Below are 22,430 nucleotides of genomic sequence, written 5' to 3' on the forward strand. Positions count from 1 at the left end.
ATAAACAAATTTGAGATATATTGAAATTTCTTAATTTATTTGAATTATAAAACTTTATTTATGCTGGAGACTGAAATATTTAAGTATATCACACCGTAAGGGTGGTTCTAGTATCTAGATGTTAACTTGTTTCTCTAATTTTGAGCATTTTCAAGTAGCACTTAAAGGTTCAATGCAGCTGGATGAATGAATTTTTATATAATTTAAGTCATAAACATTCTTTTAAAATGTGGTCACCAGTTTACACATTTTAAGGCCAAGATTGCTTGATGCTTTTGACTCCTTCCCATGATGAATCAGTACAAATTAGTGTTGTGCCAGCAGCATATGACGTAACATTGACAAACATCATCTTATGTACAAAATAGGAGATAGAATGGGGTCCCTTGCAGCAATCCATATTGAAATTGTGTTACTTCACCTCTCCTATTTTCTAACTAAGGTAAGGAATTCAGATTGATTTTGTAAGTAACTGTTGAATAATTTTAAAGTGTATCATGCGATTCCTAGATGTTGCAGTTTATGTATAAGTATGGAATGTGGAATGGTGTCGAAAGCTTTAGTTAGATCCAGAAAAATTGCTAAGGTTTTTTTATTGTTGAAATTACTGGATTATTTGTGTTATAATTTTCCCCAAGTTATACTGATTTCAATATGGCTTTCAGGCTTTTGATCTTGTGAAGGTTCAAACATCAATGTATATAAAATCATGAGTGCAAAAGATTTTCATTAGATGTTCATTATAGATGTACAGAACCTTTGTGGTTTTAGAATAAGACTACAAAAAAAGTTCTGTACATAAATACATAGGTACATAGGCCTGTACTTCAGTACATAGGCTCTTAGAATAACTACTTCTCCAGGAATATCCTACATAATAATGCTTACATAAATACTACAGTCTAACTTTGTGTATGTGTGTATAATCCTAAAAGTAAAATCCTAATGCATTGCATACCATTGGCCACATGTGCATCATATCACTAAATACTAAGAAATCCACCATGTGATGGAATGCAATACAGCTGCTTCCTTTGTCAAGTGTAAAGAATAATGGATATTAATTATATAAAAATGTTTGGTTTTTAAAAATGTAACTTGATGAGTTTGAAACAAATTTTTTAAACATGTCCTTGTGTCAGATCACAATTATTTATACTTTAAAAATCACCATATACACACATATATAAAAAATAAGATTGATCTCACCTTTAAGTTAAAATCTTTTCTTAGAAGGGCTTTTTGGACCCACTGGATCCATCATCAGTTGTTAACACAAAACAACTGATGGTGGATCCAGTGGGTCTGAAAAGTACTTTTAAGAAAATATTTTAACACTTAAAGGTGAGATCAATCTTATTTTTATAAGTGATTTGTAAACTATAAATAATTAATATATATATAGAATGGATTTCATACTATACAGATAATTGTGGTTTATGTAATTAGTTTCATTTAAAAATTTATAAAAAAAAATTGATCTGTTTAGATTGAAGATCTTTTAGATTGTTAACGCACTTTGTAGGAATAGAAACTGAAGGGGTGATTCTCGTAGTTAAAGTATATGCTGTGTAATACAAAAAAGAAAGAAAGTTCGATCGCTGAAAGATCTTTAACCCAAGTGTGAATTACTTAGGAAGTGATTTTATATCTTTTAGATGGAAATAAGCCAATTTTCAGCTGGAAAACAATAAAGAAAATTTGAGAGCAGATGGAAATACGACATTTTGAATTGCACAAAAATTTATGAAATTAAAAGTAAGTCCAAATTTCTTAAAGAAAACAGTTGTATGTATGTATTTATTTTGTAACCACATATAAGTAAGATGTTATTATTAGATTATAATTATGTGGAAAAGGTGTTTCCCATTTAATTTTTTGAAAAATGAATTAAAAATACAATATGAAAGCCAGGCAAAGACCACTGAAGAATTAAAAATACAAACACAGCAAAGAGATAATTGATTAGAAGACAGAAAATGATTGTTTGAAGGAGGATATTAAGAGCTTAACCATCTGATGCATCAAAGTTGAAGAAAATATATAAAAAACTGAATGATATAGTTGGCACGTTGCATGCCGCACTAGAAAAAGAGTAACAGGAAAATTTAATAAAAATCTAATGAAAATATTGTAGGATTAACATCAGATATTGCGTCTGATGTTACGAAGAAATTACTGCGTTCACTATCTCCGCTACGTCACATTCGGTGAGTGAAACAGCTAAAACTAAACTAATTTTTAAAAATACGATTTTAAATAATTATCGCTGCTTTTTTTTAATCGATAGTTTTTATATATTATACATTCCAAACAATAAATATTATTTTAATTCAGCACTTCTAAGACAATAACAATTTACATCATTAGTCTTATAATTTGCATTGTTCAATTTTTTCTTTGAAGCAACTGATAGGCAGCTCCGCCATCTTGGATTTCCTCCTCAAAACTGCGAGGATTGTAGTAATTTACCGCTAAATTGAGAACCGATTGGATCGCAGTATTTTGGTCACTTGACACATGCCTTCTTTAATTTCAGCGTATAAATCGATCAATCGATGTTTATTCCTTCAAAATGCTACAATTAAATAAATATAACAATTTAAAGTATACATATCAATTCATTGAATTACATAATACATTTGAATTAGGATCGCCAGCAGAAGAGAACTGGAGCACTACTGCTATCGAGTGAATATAATTACGATTATTTTAAGTTTACCACTCGCAGTTAATAAATTATATAGTTAACAGTAATTAAAACATAATATCATTTACAATTTAGGCTTAATTTCATACAACGATAAAATCAGCTAAAATCATTACCAAGAATAATTTATAAAATTTATCCTGTATCTATTTCATTATTTTTCTAAGTATGGAATTACTTACCCTCGAAAGTATAAATTCAAAAGTTATAAAGACCTGTTTGTGACATGCATAATTAAACTGTTTCTAACACATTGTCATGTGCTATTATCAAAGCTCCTCGGAGCTTTGATAATGAAACTACATATTCTGAATGGAATCTGATTGGTTATCCGTAGGCTGGCCAGAGTATTTGAAGAAAACTTTATATATTTGCTTTTATCAAGTTTAAAGTTAGTGCAATTTGTTCAAATCAACTTTCAGTTCCTCTGCCGCTTGGGAAATATCAAGACACTACGGACAATAAAATAGCTGTGTCGTCGGCAAAAGAATATAACTGGTCGTAATTAGATGTAGCAAAGGCGAGATAAACCATAATCGTATAGAGATTAAATATTGCTATCCAGGATTTGTTTCCTGTTATTTAAATAGGTTGAGAATGATTTTAAATGTGTACCACGAATATCATAAAAGTGAAGTTTATTTAACAATATGTAATGAAGCACCGTGTCAATCATCTCTGACAGATCCAAAAACTGGATAATATAAATGAAAAAATTTACCAAAAATTTAAACAAAATATCTATAAGAAAAAAATTAGGCTTTAAATTAATTATTAAAGAAGAGATTTCAGACCGAAATACTTTCAGGAATAAAATTTATGTCAAGAGTGAAAAGGAAGAAACTTTTCCTAGCAGAAAAGTTAACAAAATGCAAAGTAAGGTTGTTTTTAATGCGATTCATAGATGGCCGAAATAGTTATCATTTAAAATACCATCCTAGATTATATACATCCTTTTGAACCCATTGCTTCTAAATTAACTGGTCTACCAAAGATTCATTAATTAAACGTTCCAATGCAACCTTTAATCAATTTTAAATCTGCTCCGTGTTATATTATATGAAAAATAATAGATAAAATTCTTAGGAATAAAATGAATTTACCTAATACATTTAATATAAAAAAATGGTTACGAATCAGAAAATAAATTAAATAGCTTAAATGTAAATAGACACTAAAATGGTTATGACATAACACATATCGTAGCTTTACTATTATTTATTTAAATAACTTACAGATTCGGTTGAGGTCCATTTAAAAGCTGTGTGTTTGGTTTCACGATTTGCAGCAGCAACTGCAGTTCAACATAATTTTCGTAGAGAGTACGGCAGGGAGCCTCCTAGTAGGCATACACTTTACTCTTGGCACCAAACTTTCGTTGAGACAGGTTATTCTGTTAAACATACAAAATCAACCGGACGCCCACGCATCCCTGAAGCTGCTGTGGAACAACTTTGAGAGAGCTTTGCATGTAGTCCGAAGAAATCGACTCGATTTGCGTAACACTAGACCGCCATTCCACAAACGACTGTTTGGGACGTATTACGTTAATGATTGAAGCCATGCAAACTAACCGTGATTCAACACATTCCAGATGACGACAAAGTTGTTCGGCTGCAGTTTTGTGCGGAAATAATGGATATAATTGCAGACAATACATTTCTAAACAATGAAACTTTTATTGAAAAGAAATAATACTTTTCAAATCAACGGCAAGGTGAACACCCATAATTGCCGAATATGAGGTAGCGAAAACCCTCATGGAACTTTGCAGCACATTCGTGATAGCCGTAAGGTCAATGTACTAGTATTTTGTGCACTAAGTAAACAAAGACTGTGCGGCCTGTACTTCTTCCAGGAGGCAACCGTAAATGCTATACTTTATCTGGACCTGCTTCAAAATTTTCTAATTCCTCAGATTATGATAACCAAGATGGAGGCCATTACTATAACTACATATAAAAATTGTCTTGAAGCAGACATGAACATTCAATACATTTGTGTTTTGTCCATGATGACAGAGATTAAAATTGCTTTTAATAAATTTAATTTAAAAGTTATCAAAAGGTTATTAAAGTTATATAAAATCATTTCAAAAGTTATATTTTTTAAATAACAAATATACATGCTGATACAATTTTTACGTGCAGATGCATGTATTTATATGCACCATGCACATTCAGACACTACTTCCATATTATATAAATTTATGTTATCTTCATCAGGTACATTTTCATGCATCGATTTATCTTTGTTTAGCAACCTTACTTCTATGTCTTACCTGGCGTGTTTCCAAAAACTTCTTTGGAAGCAATAATAACCAGTTGTTATCTTAGTCAGTAATAGTAATTTGCCTCAAGAGTCAGCCAGTCAGCCACGCAGATGGGTGGTGAAAGCAGACTGGATCAGATAAAAGGATTCCTTGTAAAGGAATCCTTTTCAAGGTGTGTAAAGGATTCTCAACAATGCAAATGAATTCATCCCTTCAATATCTGGAAAGCCAAGGTGGCCTGCTGTTCCTTGGTGGGATGAAGACTGCAGGCGTGCACTAAGGGGTCATTGCAGGGCTTTGTGTTATTTCATTTTAAGGCCTATGACTGAATTACTCTGCGCCTTCTGCAATGTGAGAGTTATTTGGTCTTGAGTGTTTTGGTGTGCTAAATGGAAAGTATGGCTGAATTATGTCAAATCCATTTCACAGATAACACAACCATCTGTTGTATGGAGAAAAATTCGAGCCATATGTGGATCATGGCAATCTTCGCAGCCGATTTGACTGGAAAACAATGGCATTCTTGTCACCTCGCCAATTGGCGAACACATTTTTCTTTCTTTTTCTGTTTAGCCTGTGGAACCACCATAAGGTATTAATTACTTCCGAGGATATGAGGATGATATGTATGGATGAAGTGTAGTCTTGTATAGTCAGTCTCAGGTCGACCATTCCTGAGGTTAATTGAAACCCAATCACCAAAAAACACCGGTATCCACAACCTAGTACTCAAATCCACATAAAAGTAACTGCCTTTAACAGGATTTGAACCTTAGAACTCTCGACATGACGAGTTGACCAACAGATCAACCTGGTGGGTTTGGTGAACATATTTGTAAATACCTTTGTCAGTTTTCCTTACATTGTTATATTGTCCTGAGTTTATGAGGTATAAGTTGCAGGTAGAAAGTATCCCACTTGTTATTAAGACTCGCAAAATAAATGTAATAAATGTTTTGATATGTAATAAATTAAATTATAATTATAGTTATAATTAAATTAGTGCCTACAACCAGTAGGCTTATTGTGTAGCCTGCCAGAATAGGAAACAAGAGTCCTTGTTCAAAGGCTGTTAGTCTTGCCAGAATAACACCAAGGAGACACTATCACATCAAGATCCAAAACTCTTCAGCATGAGGATGCATTGTAACTTCATTGTATGACTAACACTTCCAACCTTAAAAAAAATAATAATAAATATATTTTTTAAAAAATATTGATAATTTTATAAGTATTTAAATTAATAATTAATATCTGTACTTATTTTATTTATATCAATTCTAATATATAATTATGCAACATAACTATATAATTAAAATTACAAAGAAAAACTTCGTAAAAATTAAGCATTAATAACAAATGTGGTACGATCACTCGTATGATGCTGTTCAAAATAGTGAGGATATGATTATAAACATGGATAGAAGGATGTCCCCAAAATAATAACTGTTATCAGATATAAAAAAAATGTTCTACTTTTTGATTTAGATGTGTTAATATAAGAGTAGTATTGTATTCTAATAATCTAGTACTGTATATTATATCTTGAATTCAAACATGTTATAATAGTATTGTATTTTCAATTTGACTATAAAGGAAAGTGCTTAAAAGATTGTACAGTTATTGTATAGTTTACCATTCCAAAAAAAATGTGAAAATGAAATCCAATTACAAAAATGTAAGAACTGTACAACACTGCTGTAAGTACTGTATTTTTATTTTATCCCATAATATTCTTATTTTTAACTGCAATAATATTTTCATTGTGTTACAATATTAATCCAATTGACATTATTTTTTTTGGTTCATTTATCACTTTGGGGAGGAGTAATGGGAACCAACATTATTCTATGTTTTGGAATCTCCTGAACACGATTCTGCAATGTTTGTATACATACATATTTTGTACACATAAGATTTTTCAATTTGCTCTACCAAATGCAAATCATAACCGATTTTGACAAAACTTGGTGAGATGATATAAACCTATTGGGAGTAGAGCTCTATTGATTTTCAAAACAAACATTTTTGAAGGTGAAACAATGGTGTTTCAAGTGGTCAATATGGACATAGGGCAAAATTGTCTAAACAGTCTGTGGTAGTGTGTTCTCATTGGATGAGAGACATAAATAAGATGAGTGTCCCAAGAAGTTGAAGGGTTCGACTTGTGCCAGTTGTAAACATCTTCAGAAGGATTCCAAGCACTATGTGAATAATAAAGACTGTGGTTATTGGAGGTTAGTCACTATGTGTGTGAACTTATTAGCATTAAATGGTTAAATTTGGGCAGTTAAACACACAGGATGTTTGTATAGTTCAGATTGAGCTCGGTGAGATTGCTCTACGTAGAGGGTTGAATGGTTTTATTGCAGCATCCATATGTTGTGTCTGGTGAACTGCCAGGTTTCTCAGTTTGGAAGAAATTCTATTGTGGCTCTGAAAGCATGTTCGCTGTTGTGGGCAAAAGGGAAATAGATTGTGTCTTCGTTTGACAGCTGTCAAATAATCATCATGTTGTCTGTGTGGATGTTCAGAACTTGCATCTATATGTTGCAAGTTCATACTTTCAGTATAGAGATCCTGCTTATTGTCATCTTGAGGTCTGGGATAAACTCCTATGATTCTCTGGTACCAGTCCAATCCTTATTGGTATGAATGTGAATGCTAAATCATTATTGTGGCATAGCAGTTTCACCGATTATGGTGAACTAATAGAAGGCTTTTTAGCCCAGTATAATCTACTGGTACTTAAATGTGTCTGGTTAGTTACCCACTTATATGGGTATGGTAGATGTAAAACGAACATCAATGTCACCATTGGTAGGTATTCCTGCCAATGACTGTGAATAGAAGGTGGTAGATGATTGCTTGAGTGATCATCGATTGATAGTGTATCCAGTCGTCCCGCATTAGCCCAAATTTTATCTAGATAATAAATTGTCTCACCCTCTTAATGTAGAAAACCCTTAATTTCTCTTAAATATTTCCTAAGCCATGAAATAATAGCCTCGTGTTCAGTCAATAAAGAATTATTTTTCCTGGACATGAAATGAATATTCATTGATTTTAAAATGCAGTGTAATGTACTTCTAGAAAAATTCGGCGGTACAGAATCTGTATTTACGGCATTTATTATTTTCTTTGAGTTACGAAGCCCGTTATTGAATTAAAACGAATGAATTTTTTTAGATAACTGTTTTAGTAAAATCGTTCAACTTTCAATTGTTTTCACACACTTTCGAGTGTTTTAAGGCAAAAATATGTTTCCCATCAATTTTGTGTTTCATTATTATATTAAAAACTGTTCTTTCGCTAACGCCTGTTGCACTACTTTCTTTCCGAACAATATCTCTGATTGCAGTTTCAGAAGTATCTTGTTTTAAGGTTATGTATGTGTAGCTGATTATTTTCTTTTTCGGAGTTACTTAAGAGTCTTCCCGGTTTATAATGTTTAATGGATGATTTTCCAGGATTATGAGGGACATAATCACTCACTGTTAAAACCTGACTTGCACAAAAACGGGGAGTAAATTAAAATGAATGAAAATAACACTGAATAAAACTGTTATAAAAACGAACTACAAAAACCTATATCGTACCCTACATCGTAACATAGATTGAAGTACTTCCTTTCACTGAACTGAAAAATGGTGTAAAACATTAAAAATGATGTTATCGTTGATAAACATCAATTCAGAGATTAGCAGAATTTTTAACTGCTTATCAGTGGCATTGCATAACGCCAGACAAGGGATACGTAGCTTAAAGTACAATATTATATAACGCACTTGCACATGGGAGTGACTGAATGTCACCCTAACTGTGGAAGTCGCGGAATTATGATCGAGTTGTCTTGGATGTTGATCGGTGGACTAAATTTTATAAACTAACTAATTTTACTGACATAATTAATTATACAGTTTAAGTATCAATATAATCATGTGTAAGGTAAAGGGTAAGGTTTTTTAATTGGTTGTGGTTCATTAAAACCGAAGAGAAAATCCAGTGGAAATTATTTAAGAAAAAGTAAAGTGAGAATAATTTTAAGAGATCATGTGGCAATTATTTTAAGGTAAATTTAGGTGAAAATTATTTTGACTGTTTTCACTTGCTACAAATCATCAGTCTTACTACTCATAAGTATATATGAATGTACTTACATACATTACCCCACCACCTTTTTTTGGTCTCTGGGTCTGAAACGTCGAGAAATGCAAAAAAATCTGTACCCATTTTTCGACTGATACCACAATTTCCTTCTGGCGCATAGCTGAATAGCTCTATGATGTCGGATATTTAAATAATCGATAGTGTTTCTCATTATTGATAACAAATTCAGTGCCATTTTGTTTACTAAAGACAATCATGTGTGAAAGTACAGGTTGTGTTATTTTTTTTTTTTTTATAAGCTGAGATTCTTGTTCTGATTGTTTAGTTTATTTATACCAGTTTCATTCATTTATCGTGTTAGAATTTTTTCTTCTTCTGTGGTTTGTTGGTGTAGTAATAAAAATGTCGGTTGGTCGTAGAGTTCGATTCAATTTTGAGGAACTATTTGACGACTACCGAAAATTATTATTTTTATTTGTTGATCCTGTTAGGGTTAAAACTATAAAAGATGTAATACTTCATATACAGACATCATTTAACATTAATGAGCCATTATATCTAATTGAAAATGATATTTTGTTGCCAGATTTCGAAGATGTACATTTATTAATTTATTCTACACACGATATTAAGTAAGTTTAATTCAGTTATTCTTGGAATATTTTTATTAAGATTTTTCGTATTTAATGTTAATTGTGGCATATTTTTCTGAACCACTTTGTTTTTATTTCAGACAGAGGTTTGATTGTCATATTTTTGGAGTAACAGTAAAAAAAAATTCCTTACTGTGTTTTTAAATTTTAATATAAATTCTGTTGCACTGTGAATGTACACTGAGACAAATACAGTTGTGCCTAGTTTCATATTTACAATTTGTAACCATTGTTAACATGTAAATTTATCAATTAGGATCTTAAAGTTACTAAATGTTTCTGGAACTGCTGAGGATTAATACAGTTAGTATTCTTTTTTTAACTTCAAATGCAGCAAAATCTGCCGAAATTACACATTGGATTGGTCTCTGTTGATTCAATTATCTTTGAAGGTTTCTTAAAAATTCTTAACATTTGCGCTTGTATGGTAAATTTTATGCTTTTGTTAGGGTTATAGGCATAATTTATCCAAATTGGTATCAAAGTTGCTAAATCATTGTCTTGGATGGTAATTGATTATTTTTTTTAAGTGCACTTTATGGGTTAAAATTTGTGTTGGGTATGACATTTATTTAAGTTCTGTTTGTGTAAAAAAATAAAATAAAAATGTTGCTCATTTACTTAGTTTTTCAGTTAATCTTAACAGTTTAAACAAAACAATAAAGCATAAAAGTGATGAGATACATATTTTCCCTTGTTTTTTATATTATATTTTAACAAAGGCTTGCTAATAGTGACAAATGAATATATATTGACAAGTTTTAGAAAAACAGGTAAAATGAATGAAAAAAGACAACCAATATTTACCAAACTATTTTACATATGTAATATATTGTTTTCTTTAATAAACCAATATGGTTTTTTAATAACTTTAAGTTTACTTAAATCCAATAGGAGTGTATTATTTAATGTCCATTAATAAGCGCTGTTTTATAAAAGTGGCTATAAATTACTATGTATATATAATTTTTTTTATAGTCTCCTTATCACGCATTGATTTATAATATTAATTAATCTGTGATAAAATCAATATTATATGTAAAAGCTTATTTACAAAAGACAAGAATTGTACAGGTTAAAATATTTTCTGCCATAAGATTTATCAATAATTTCTGAAACATTGTCAAGTTAATATTAAAAAATGTCAATATTGTAATAAAATTTATTGGTTAGCTGCAATAAAACCTAGCAGTAGGAGACAGTGAAAGTGATATCTCACACAAACATCTCAAATTGAATTAAGCAGACAAGGACTTGTAAGATATTGTATATTTATGTGAAAGAACATTTTTAAATTAAACTTAAAATATTCACATGAAAATTACACCCACCAAAAACAAGTTATCTACATTTTTGTATCAATAAATTTAAAAAATAGTAACATTTTTACTATTTTATACTCCATTTTAACCTTTTAAACTCAGAATTTCAAAACATCCTTTCTTAGGGTGTAAGTACACCGTAAGAAGAATGTGTATAGAAATTTTCATAAATTAATTTTCAGTAGTTTTGCTAGATGTTGATTGTAAATAACTCGCATGTTATTTTATATATTGATAATTTAGATATATATTGCTTGTCCAAGTATTCAGTCAGTTTCAAGTACAAATCTTGTTTGGATAGGTGGGGATTTTATTTATACAAAACTGTATTCAAGGAGAGGCCTATCAAGTAATTTATACAAAGTAATGGTATATTAAAACCAGTTTCATTAATTGGAAATTGACCAACCCACTCCCATATAATCCTGCAACAATCTGTTTCAATTTTGTTTTTAACAGTGGTACTTATTTAAGGTCATCAGCATATAGTAATATTTTTTTGAATTCATACCAACTGATAGATCATAACTAATAATAATAGTGAGACTGGGTCTTGCAAAACTCCAGATGTAGCAGTAAATTATGAAAAAAACTTAATTTTTACAACCTATTTATTTTTAAGCCTCATTAGTGGTTTGTTTTCAACTTATACTTAACCTATAATTATATATATTGCAAACTTCTTATATAATAATTTATATCTGATAATAAACAAATTGTTATTCTAGCATTAATAATGTACATTAGTTTTTAAGTAGAATTCAAAAGATGGTTTAAGAATCTAGACATCTTTGTGAAAGATATTCCTTGATTTCAATCTAGCCTTTCTCAGCAACATCATTTATGGTCTTACATTCTCATTTTTAAAATATTTTTTATTGTCTGTTGTTTTTATGAAAAGTTTCTACATCTTTTTTTCCTGATCAGATTTTTTTATACATTGAATTTCTTGTGTTTTTTCTTTAGGGTTAAGAAATATACAAAGATCAACCCAGAACAGATTGACGAAGAAAAGGTTAATGATGACTTTGAAAATATTAGTAAAAGTAAAAAGAAGAAAAGGAAATATGATAAAGTTAAATCTCACAGCAGTTGTGTTAGTAACATGGATACAGATTCAAGCATAACAGTTGCTAGGAATTTCAGTTATGAGGTCTCTAAAGAAAAGTTTAATGGGAATGAAAGTGACATTAGTTCTAACAAAATTGAAAATGTAAATATCCCTATTAATAATATTACTAACAATGATATTTATAATTTAAATTCAGGAAAATGTGATAGTAAAAAACATAAAGAAAAATATTTATATATCGAATCTCAAAATTCCAATAATATTAAGGAGGATACTGCATCTGAAAATTTACAATTACAAGATCATAATGATGTTAATGATTTAGGTGAAAATGAGTGTGATAGACAAAAGAAAAGAAAGAGAATTCGCAAAAGAAAAAGACCAATTCATGATGAAATTAGCGTAAGATTAAATAGCGATGCAACATATAAAGTAAGAAAGTTTGAAAATAATAATAATGTACACAAATTAAATAGACATCTTAGATTTGAAAGTGATGATGATGACGATAGTCATAGTAATGAAGCCTGCAAAATGCCATCCAGCATTGAACCAGAAGTAAAATCTGTATTAAATGTTCATAGTTCTGAAAAAAATCAAAATAAATTGATTTGTGAAAATAAGAATACCCAAAATGATACTACTTTACCACAATTTAATTTTGGTGATGCTTATAAAAGCGTTACTACTAGTAGCAATGACAAGGTTCTATCAAAGGATAACAGTAGTGCAAAAAATGTATTGAATGGTAAGTCTTTAATCAAAAGATTTTTCAATAGAGATAAACATGTTTTGTGCCAGTATGATAGTTTAATAAAATTTAGCTACTTAAAACCATTTTCAAATCAATTCCCACTGGAGGCATGCACTTCTTTTGATCCAGTACTGAATAATGCCTGGAGAAAAAACCCTCATTAACTCTAATTTTGACCTAGTTTTATACTATAACCTTTACTTCTTTATTATAAAAGTTGACACCATGTAAGGACTCTTGTGAATGGTTGAAACAAACAGTCTTGATTGTATGAAATCTGGACTAAAAGGCAGGTGGACTATATTTCTGCCTAATTTTTCACTCGTTTCAACTGTTAATAGTCCAGTGTGTGGACAGCATTCTAACCTGATTCTTTTTTCCTCAGCATCACAGCTTTACTGTATCTTCAAGAATATATGGTAAAATCATTCCTCCAAAAAAAAACTAAAAAATTGGCTGTTTAGCATCTCAAAAGATTAACATTCTTTATTAGGAAATGGTTTGATCTTTAATTTTTCCTTGGTTTAGAATTGAATAAATTGTAAATGTTTTACACTTGCTGAAACCTGAAATCTTATCAATGAATGTTATTTTTATAAAGATCACCTCTCAGTTGGACTTTCTATTGTTGAATGATGATTTATCACCCTCCGTAAAAAAACTGATGGTGCGTGGGCTAGTTTGTTTGTTGTATGTGCTCACATTTTTATTATAGCTGCTAATGGACCATTGATGCTGTGCTGAGTGGCTGCGCGCAGCACACAAATGATTCCTTCGTTCGAGCAATTTATACTTATAGATACATAACGATTTATCTAAAATTATATTTGTGTTTTTGGGGATAAAATAAAAAAGGAAAGCATTGGGGTTAGAGCTGCGTGAAAAAATCACAACTCAAGAAACTGCTAAAAATATTCAGGATTTAAAAGTTTTTTTTGTTAGTAGCCTAAATTCATGAATGTTTAGTTAACAAATGGCAAAAACATCCCACTACTGGGACTCACAAGGCCTTGTACTGGAACATTATGAGGAAAGGGGCACGACAATAAACATTGTGCATTACAGTGAGATGGTTACTGCCAAGCTGAAGCCTGCAATTTGAAGCAAACGCCGAGGACTGCTGTCAAAATGTATTGTGTTGTTGCATGGCAATGCCTGTCCACATGCTGCCCACGCTGCTGAAACGCTCCAGAAACTCAACTTTGAAGTACTGGCTCATCCTCTGTATAGTCCTGATCTTGCCCCTTCAATCATTGTTAAGCACATTTTGTTATTGTTGAGAAGGTAATCCACACTTCTCTTCTGTGGTGACCTAGTTGGTGAGAACTGTTGATCAATTGATTTAGTTCAGTTGATTTACCCACAGGTAAAAAAAAATATGTGGCTAAATAAAAATGGCACCCTAAGGTGTTTTAAGTCGTGTTGTTTAAAATTATTTTTTCAGTTATGCTGTACTGTAATTAGATATCAAACATGTTAATTGGTTTCTGATAATCTGTAAGAGGTTATCACAGTTAAATTAAAAAAAAATCTTAATTTCTTTTAATTAAAGTTAATTAAATAACTTAATATAATTAAAGTTAATTAACTTAGTATATTGTTTGAAAAAGGGGGATTATGTAATTTATTAAGATTATTGTAGATAACACCATTGTTTGATTAAAGCCAATTAAATTTATTTTTCAGGTGATAGTTTGTGCCAAGAATTACCAAAAACATTATCCACTAATGGTGATTTTTTTAAAAAACAGAATGAATTTGTTGGTGGAGATGTTGACTTATCAGATGATTATAGAACCACAATTGATAAGCAACAGTGTAATAAAAAACACCCTGAATGGGTTAATGAACTTATGAGAATAAAAGAAGTAAATGTAAATTTTGAATACTGTAAACCACCTGTGTTTAAAAGAATACCTAAATCACATGTCACAGTAATTTCAACAGAAACGTCAGAAGAAGCTGAATCACTGAAATCAGCAATACATGATGAAGAAGATATTACTGACAATATAAGTAATGTTTCAAATAATAGAATCAGTAATTCTGTTAATCATAACTTCAATGTTGATGATATTGTCAATTTTCAAGTAAGTAATCTATGACTAATGTAAATACTGTAATATCTATTTTTATAGCTTTCATGAAAAAGACGCAATTCAGCTACCACCCACTTATTTATAAAGAATGGCTAGTCTAAAAATACTTATTGAGGAATTAACTACATATAGTAAAATATTTAAAAATATACAGGTGTAAAAAAAAATAGGGTTTTATGCTATTTAGTATCTCCTACCATTGACTTGCTGTAATAATCACAAATAAAGTGAAAGAGTAAACTCTTAATTTTCCGTACAAGTGTTCATTGTGAGCACATTTTGTCACTTGGCACGTATCCAACCGATCGGAAATTCACCATAAATTTTAATCAGTATGTCTGGAGTAATGGAAGCAAAGTTGCTGCAATCTTATGCCTCAAATGGGATAGGATCAGTAGAGTATGGAAGTGCACATGCCAAGACCCTTTATAAAACCCCAAATGAAAAAATCACAAGGGATCATATCACTAGAACTTGGAGGCCACTGTAAATAAGCTCTGTATTTGGGTATACATTCTGTATAACTGATCTTTCACAGAGTTAAGCCATGAGGAATGTTGCCTCATCCATTAAACACAGTACAATCAAGAAAGTTGTCATCTTAATGATGGAACATTTCAATTTCAAAGTCAGCATGCACAACAGTCTGTAGGCTTCATCTGTAATCTGTGTGGATGCATATGAAAGTGTTTTTCTTAAAACAATTCCACACTATCATCGCTGGCATTGGTAATTGAAGCTGGTTGTTTAAGGCTACTCAGGAAAGATTTCCTCAGACATTCTTGGTTGTTCTGAATGCTTTTCTTTACATAGATATCCAATGGTTTCAAACTGTTTATGCTACTTGGAGGATCATAATTTAAACTTTCTGTGGAAATACAGAAGTCTTCCTGTTCAGGAGTTGCCAGTTTACTAGTGAAAAGATAGGTTTCAGTGTTACCATGTACACAACTAAAACTGTCCCTTTTGCTCTTTGATTGCAGTGTAAATCAACACTAAACCTCAACTAATGTTGTAATTCATAACGAATTACAACCTGATTCTTGTATACCTGGTAATAAATAGATTAGACTTCTGCGATTTGTCATATATTTGTAGCAATTTTTTGATTTCTTCATAAATAAAGGGGTTGAAGTTTCTGTGATTTTGCCATTCTTTTTTTTTCTTTTTAAGAAAAAAGTGATTTCTTTTTTTTATTGGACCAAAAAATGAAAAACAGTTCTATGATATGTGGTGACTGATAACATTTTTTCTTTTAAATTTTTAAAAAGTTATTAATTTCTATACCGACTCTTAATAATAATAAGTATTATTAACTAATACGTATCTTATTTTTAATTAGTAATATCCACACTATAATATATGGGCTTTTGTACACATGTAGTTATAAATAAGCCTATAGGATATCTAAGTTTTATTTGTTTGAGATTTATGAGGTGAGTGAAAAAAGTAATGAGACTGACTTTATACCTACAAAAGTTTTTATTTTTTTCAAAGTACAATATTATCTCTTTCAAAGTAGTTCCCTTGGGCAGTTATAACGAACAGAGTCGTTGTTCCCAGTCCTGGTAGCAGCGCTGGAAGGCTTCAACTGGTAGGGCTTTTAACTGGTCGGTCACAGCCTTTTGAATGTTCTCCAGAGTTTCAAAATGACGTCCTTTTAAGACATGTTTCAATTTTGGGAAAAGGAAAAAGTCACAAGGACTCAAATCAGGTGAATAGGGGGGTTGAGGAACCGTAGGAATGTGTTTTGAGGTCAAAAATTCCCTGATGGAAATGACCGTGTGACACGGGGCATTGTCATGATGAACATTGCAGACACTTGTCTGCAATGTCTGGTCTCACGCGAACTACTCTTTTCCTGAGCCTTTCAAGGACACCTTTGTAAAACACTTTTGACAGTTTGTCTGGGAGGAACAAATTCTTTATGCATGATATCCCTACTGTCAAAAAAGCAAATCAGCACGGTTTTGATCTTTGATTTGCTCATTCGACATTTTTTCGGTTGAGGAGATGACTGAGTGTGCCACTCTTTGCTTTGCTGCTCTGTTTCAGAATCATACTCAAATATCCAGGATTCATCTCCTGTGATCACACGATTGAAGAATTCTTGGTCATTGTTAGTCCTCTCAAGAAGATCAATGCATTCAAAATTTGGTGTACGGTGAAAGTGTTTAAATTTAACTGTTCACTCATCATCCTTATTGTTAAACAACGGTCTGATCTCTCAAGAACCCTCACATGCTCAACGTTTTCGTCAGATTTTGAAATTGAAGATCTCCCTGAGCGAGGTTGATCTTCAACGTGTTCTCGGCCTTCCAAAAATGATTTGTGCCAGCGGAAAACTTGTGCTCTTGATAAGCAATGTTCCCCATAGGCCTGTTTCAACTTTTAAAAGGTCACACTTGTGGATTCCCCAAGTTCAACACAAAACTTGATTGCACAACGTTGCTATAAATTCCAATGCTCAATTTTCGTAACACAACAAAAACACGATTTCACTGATGGCGCTGTCAAAAATAATGTGTTGGCTGAACGGAATTGAAACTTGTACTGAGTATGTGGAAGGAATGAACAAACCGGTCTAGAATAGACCAGTAGACACAGCCTTGCCAGATCGCTCGCAATGTTACCAATCTCAATACTTTTCTCACACACCTCATAGTTAGGTGCATTCATCCTAGTGAACAAGTAGCTGTTTATACACAGTTATTCATGCTAATATGTATTGTTAATTAGAATATAATTGCAAGTGGTGGCTGGGAGTTTGAATGAAGAAACCTACAGCATTAATCCAAACTTAAATGACTCTGCCTCAATCTGTTAGCCTTTCTGAGGGAAAGTAAAGTGTTACTGTTTCTCTATCCAATAACACATTTAGTATTATTGACTAATAATTTTTTAAGGCTTAGGACAGGATATGTGCAGTTTTAGGCTCCTATACTTAAATGTAACAGTTGCTTTAAACGTTCTGTAGTAAAAGAATTTATAGTAAAGATCTTTACTCTTAATTCATAAGTTGTGTGGTCTAGAATTTATAACGGCTGTATATTATTTTATTTATTATTTAATATTATTTTGTTTATATTATGTAATTATTTTAAATTGATTTCTTTTTTTCTGTAACTGAGAAATTTTCGCATATCAAAATTATTTTTTTTAGTTATTGTTTTTGGGAGATAACTACACACCAACATTGTCTGAAATGGTTTTTGGTAGAGTTCTTGCAGTAACTGAAGAATTGGTACAATTGAAAATATTATGTAAGTTTTATTTAGAATTTAAATTCTTTGACATATTTGTAATTTATACCATTGAAAGATTAATTTTTATTACCATATGTTTCAAGTTTTTAGATATTTATGTTTAGTTCTTTGTGTTTTACACTTCCAAATTTTGAGTTTAAGGTAATTTTTACTGTTTGGTAATAGTAAATATAACAATAAAAGGGACAATTTGCCTCCTCCAGATTTTCAGGTTTCTGTAATATATCATCTAGGTATTGAATTATAAAAAAAAATTTTTTCAAGGTTTTCAGTTGCTTAAAATGTATAATCAATGATTTTAAAGAATTTTTGATCTTAGGAATCATGATGTCATCATGGTTTGTCATGATGACAAACCAGAAGAGAGAGGGGTAAGATTTACAGGAGTAAGCAAAGTTAATTACCTTCTTAGATCTCTGAATTTCATAATATTTTAAGGTTCTGTGAGTTCAGAAAATTATGGTTAAAAATAACTCTTAAAAAATGTTGTAAAAATTGAAAAAAAATTTGCAAATTAAAAAACTCGACCCAAATGAAAAACAGTTACTAACAGTCTACTATTTGTTTTATGTCAACTTCAAAAGTCAGAATCTAAGCAATTGATAACTATTTATTCTGTAGTTCAGTTTTTTAAGGTTGTGTATTGTTAAAAAATTGCATGCTACTACAAAGTATGCTGCTAGCCATATGAAAAAACTGGTCATAAAAAATGCCTCTGTGGTTTGATCAAAATAAGAAAAGAAAAATAAGTCCTTTGACTTTCATATTCCCACTGTAAAGTGGGAATGTTTTTCTAATGGAAGTTGTTTTTCTAATTGTACTTTTAATTTTATATGAATTAATAAATAATAATATATTATTAATATTAATTAATATTTATTAATAATCATATTTATTAATTATATTCATAATCATATTATATAGAATTTTATTCATATAGATATATTATTCATTTATAGATATATTTTATTCAATTTTATTATATAGAATTATATTCATAATCATATTTATTAATTAATAATTAATAAATAATTTTATAATTATATAAATTGCTTGATGAACATTCATTCTCATTAGTAACAATGTAACCGAAGAAAAATATCATTTTGTTTTAAGAAAATTTAACTTATTCTTGTACTGTTTATTTTCATATAGGAAAATAAACTTTTTTTTTTTTTTTGCTGAATCTGAATTAGGATGTTGTAAAAATACAAGTAACTGTGTACTTTATTATATAAGCAGAAGACATTACATTACTTTTAATTGAATAAATTAGAAGTAAAATAATTTTTTCTAACAAAAAAAATAACCTAATAGAAATCTTTATTAAAAACATTTAAAAAAATTATTTAAGAGAAATTTTATTGTGTAATTGTAAAAAAGCTTAATCCACATATTTTGATTAGAAATTAATGAATTTATGAAGGAAAATAAAGATTTTAGGAACTTCAAAAAATAATTTTGAATGGTTCTTAAACATTGTATTACTGGGAAAACTTTAAAGTGCAATTGATAGTTTTTTTCTTTCATCGAGTATCAATCCAGGATACTGGATGAAAGCAATGTTCTGTCCTTCCACCATCCTTTTCTGTACATCCCTATTCTTATCTTTCTTAGCTTTAACTAAAACTATTTTTTCTTTAGTCTCTTTTCATTTTCTTTCCAATTCAGTCTTTTGAATGCCTGTTTTCTTCCATCATTTTCTTATGTCACAATCATCTGAATGTTTCCCTGTCATATTCAATTACACTTTAAGATACAAGAGCCTTTACAAATTATTTGCCTTTTCTTTTATGCTTGTAAGAAATTTCATCTTCATAGCTTGTAGTTTACCATCTTTCTGTACTTCAATTTATTAGTAATTAATAAAAAAGGTAATTAAAAAGTACGTCTTGAAAAACACCTTTCTTCAAAAGTAAGAAAGACCCCTATGGCTTTTTATAGCTCTGTTAATGGTGTGTATTTTACTTATTTAACTATAAAATAATATTAATGTGTAGTTATTAATATTAATGTGGACCTTAATGTTAATGTTATTTTAACATGCATTTTTTAATCTGAACTTTTGTTTGTTGCAGTGGGAATAGAAATCTGTAAACAATTAACTGGTAAATTTGCATTAGTTAATGAAGAAGGTGGTGGTTATAGTGATGTCATTGAATTACATGTACAAGATTTAATTAATCCTAAAAAAATAATCAATCCATTCTACCAGAATTAATTGTCAAATACTAAACAATATTATTGTCTATTTATAATTTATTATTTAATTTATACTTATAATCTGTTAACATTGTTCTATACTGTTTAATATATACAGGTTTAACTAATGCAAATTGCTCAAATTTTTGAATCTGTTTCATGCTATAAAAGTAAACAATATGAAAAAATAATAAATATTTGTGCACATTTTTCACTACAAAAATTCTCTTACAAAAATAGATTTAAAAAAAGTATATTGAGATTTTAAATTTAAAAGGACATTTTAATTCACTTAAGTTATGTTTTATTTGATAAATTGTGAAGTATTGTAATTGTGTGTTGACATCTGTTTAAGATCAGTTCCAAACAACCAATTTATGGTGGAAACATTAGTCTAGGAATAATTCTTAAGAAATATTTCTGAGCGTTGTTTTCAATTTTTATAATTAAATGAAAGTAATAATTTACCCTGGACACATCATTAATAAATCTAATGTAATAAATAAATTTATTTAAATGTCTCATTTACTGTGATATTATATAACACAGATGAGATCTATAAAAAAACAAGTTTTTTTTATATAACAAGTAAGATCTATAAATAAAAAAATTTTAATAAATGGCTTTCATTGGGTTTAATATATCCCACAAGATGTTTTTAATAGACCCTTGCTATAATCAGTTTGGTTCAGTTTCTGTCTTCAACCATTGAAAGCTACACCTGTTGTTTAATTCATACTGCATTTCTGATTTTCCATTCTGGTAAGTCCTTAGCTTTAAACTACCCAAAAGGAGTCTGATGCACAGCTTAGTTTACATTTCTTCTCTTTTAATGCAGCAGTTTTTATAAAACCGAAGTAGTTACACATTCCTGTACATCATACTAGAAACATTGGTTAAGTCTGGTTTCTAGTGGAACATGCTTAGAACTGTAAAATATAATTTTTTGGAATTGGTAAGTACACAACCATCAGAATAAAGATACTTGAAAGTTATGTTTTTATCAATCCTAATTCTCTGAATATTTTTCTTGTATTTTACCCTTATAATTGTATTTATTCTTAAGAATAAATACAATATGTATTTGTATTTATGGTCTGAAGAAAACTACGTGCTGTAGTTGAATGTTGTCGTTGCTCCAGCAACGATTCTGTAGAATGTTATGGTGTGGTATGATCAGCAACCAGTTAATAAGTCCTTTCATAGTAGAACATGTTAGGGGGAGAAATTGTCTTGTAATTTTTAAACAATGAATTCCTTAGCGCTTAAAAATGTTTCACTGGCAAAACAAATTGAAATGAACCAATAGGAGCACAAACACATTTAATGAATGAAGTAAGACTATTCTTAAATGAACAGTTGATGAACTGATTGCTTGCATTCTCAGTGCTGCTGCCCTCATCGAGGAGCACGTAAATATCATTAGGTTGACGACAGAAAATGTTAGGAGACAAGTTGAAAAAAGTGCATCGATGTCTAAGGTGGAATTTATTGTAAATTAATATAGTATAAACCACAGTAAGTAAATTTTTAAAGTAATTTTTCAAAGGCCTACAGTTTTTAATATTATAAGTTTAAATTATTTACAGAATTAAATTCTCTACAAGTTTTGATAACAAAATTTACACATTTTATTAGTCACTTAAAAGTACTTGCATTAAAAACTTAAACATGTTTTTTGTTTGTCACAGAATTTTTTTGTTTTACATTGGATATCATGAAAATTACAGGAATCTGTTTTATTCAATTGTCAGATCAAAAAGTTTACTCCTTTCATAAGCCTTAAAAATTTCAGCCACACATTACGAAAAGTATAGTTATTCCATTAATTATACCTTTGAATTCTACATTTAATTCATTGATGTTGACAACCCCATTGCATACACCCTGTCTTTGACAAACCACCAAAAGAAAGAAATAAAGTGGCATAATGTCAGGGGATTGAGATGGCCAGGGAATTGGTCCATCAT

The 22,430-nt window shown here is 30.2% G+C and overlaps 1 protein-coding gene and 1 long non-coding RNA gene across 6 annotated transcripts; one reads left to right on the forward strand and one right to left on the reverse strand.

Moving 5' to 3' along the window:
* Positions 1-2,262: 2,262 nt before the first annotated feature.
* Positions 2,263-9,280, reverse strand: LOC142323798 (uncharacterized). Its single transcript, XR_012756165.1, has 3 exons — positions 9,143-9,280; positions 4,992-6,159; positions 2,263-2,578 (listed from the first exon to the last, which is right to left on the reverse strand). It is a non-coding gene; the product is annotated as an uncharacterized LOC142323798 (long non-coding RNA).
* LOC142323797 (uncharacterized) lies at positions 8,773-20,657 on the forward strand. 5 transcript variants are annotated; one of them, XM_075364018.1, is made up of 5 exons: positions 8,773-9,054; positions 12,034-12,887; positions 14,580-14,983; positions 18,156-18,255; positions 20,337-20,657. In XM_075364018.1, the coding sequence occupies exons 2-5, from the start codon at positions 12,173-12,175 to the stop codon at positions 20,477-20,479; spliced, it is 1,362 nt and encodes a 453-aa protein (XP_075220133.1). In that variant the 5' UTR covers positions 8,773-9,054; positions 12,034-12,172; the 3' UTR covers positions 20,480-20,657. The 5 variants fall into 5 exon arrangements, with proteins under 5 accessions (XP_075220133.1, XP_075220134.1, XP_075220135.1 ...); XM_075364019.1 differs by having other exon boundaries at positions 8,773-9,013; XM_075364020.1 differs by having other exon boundaries at positions 8,773-9,008.
* The last annotated feature ends 1,773 nt before the right edge of the window (positions 20,658-22,430 follow it).

Source organism: Lycorma delicatula, chromosome 4, assembly GCF_047948215.1.
Source record: "Lycorma delicatula isolate Av1 chromosome 4, ASM4794821v1, whole genome shotgun sequence".
NCBI classification, from domain to species: Eukaryota; Metazoa; Arthropoda; class Insecta; order Hemiptera; family Fulgoridae; genus Lycorma; species Lycorma delicatula.

Bases quoted from the DNA above. Each gene is read 5' to 3' on its own strand.
- LOC142323797 (XM_075364017.1), top strand. From the start codon at position 9,495: ATGTCGGTTGGTCGTAGAGTTCGATTCAATTTTGAGGAACTATTTGAC. The intron at 12,888-14,579 runs GTAAGTCTTTAA...TTTATTTTTCAG, and splicing joins TGCAAAAAATGTATTGAATG to GTGATAGTTTGTGCCAAGAA. The intron at 14,984-18,155 runs GTAAGTAATCTA...TATTTTTTTTAG, and splicing joins ATGATATTGTCAATTTTCAA to TTATTGTTTTTGGGAGATAA.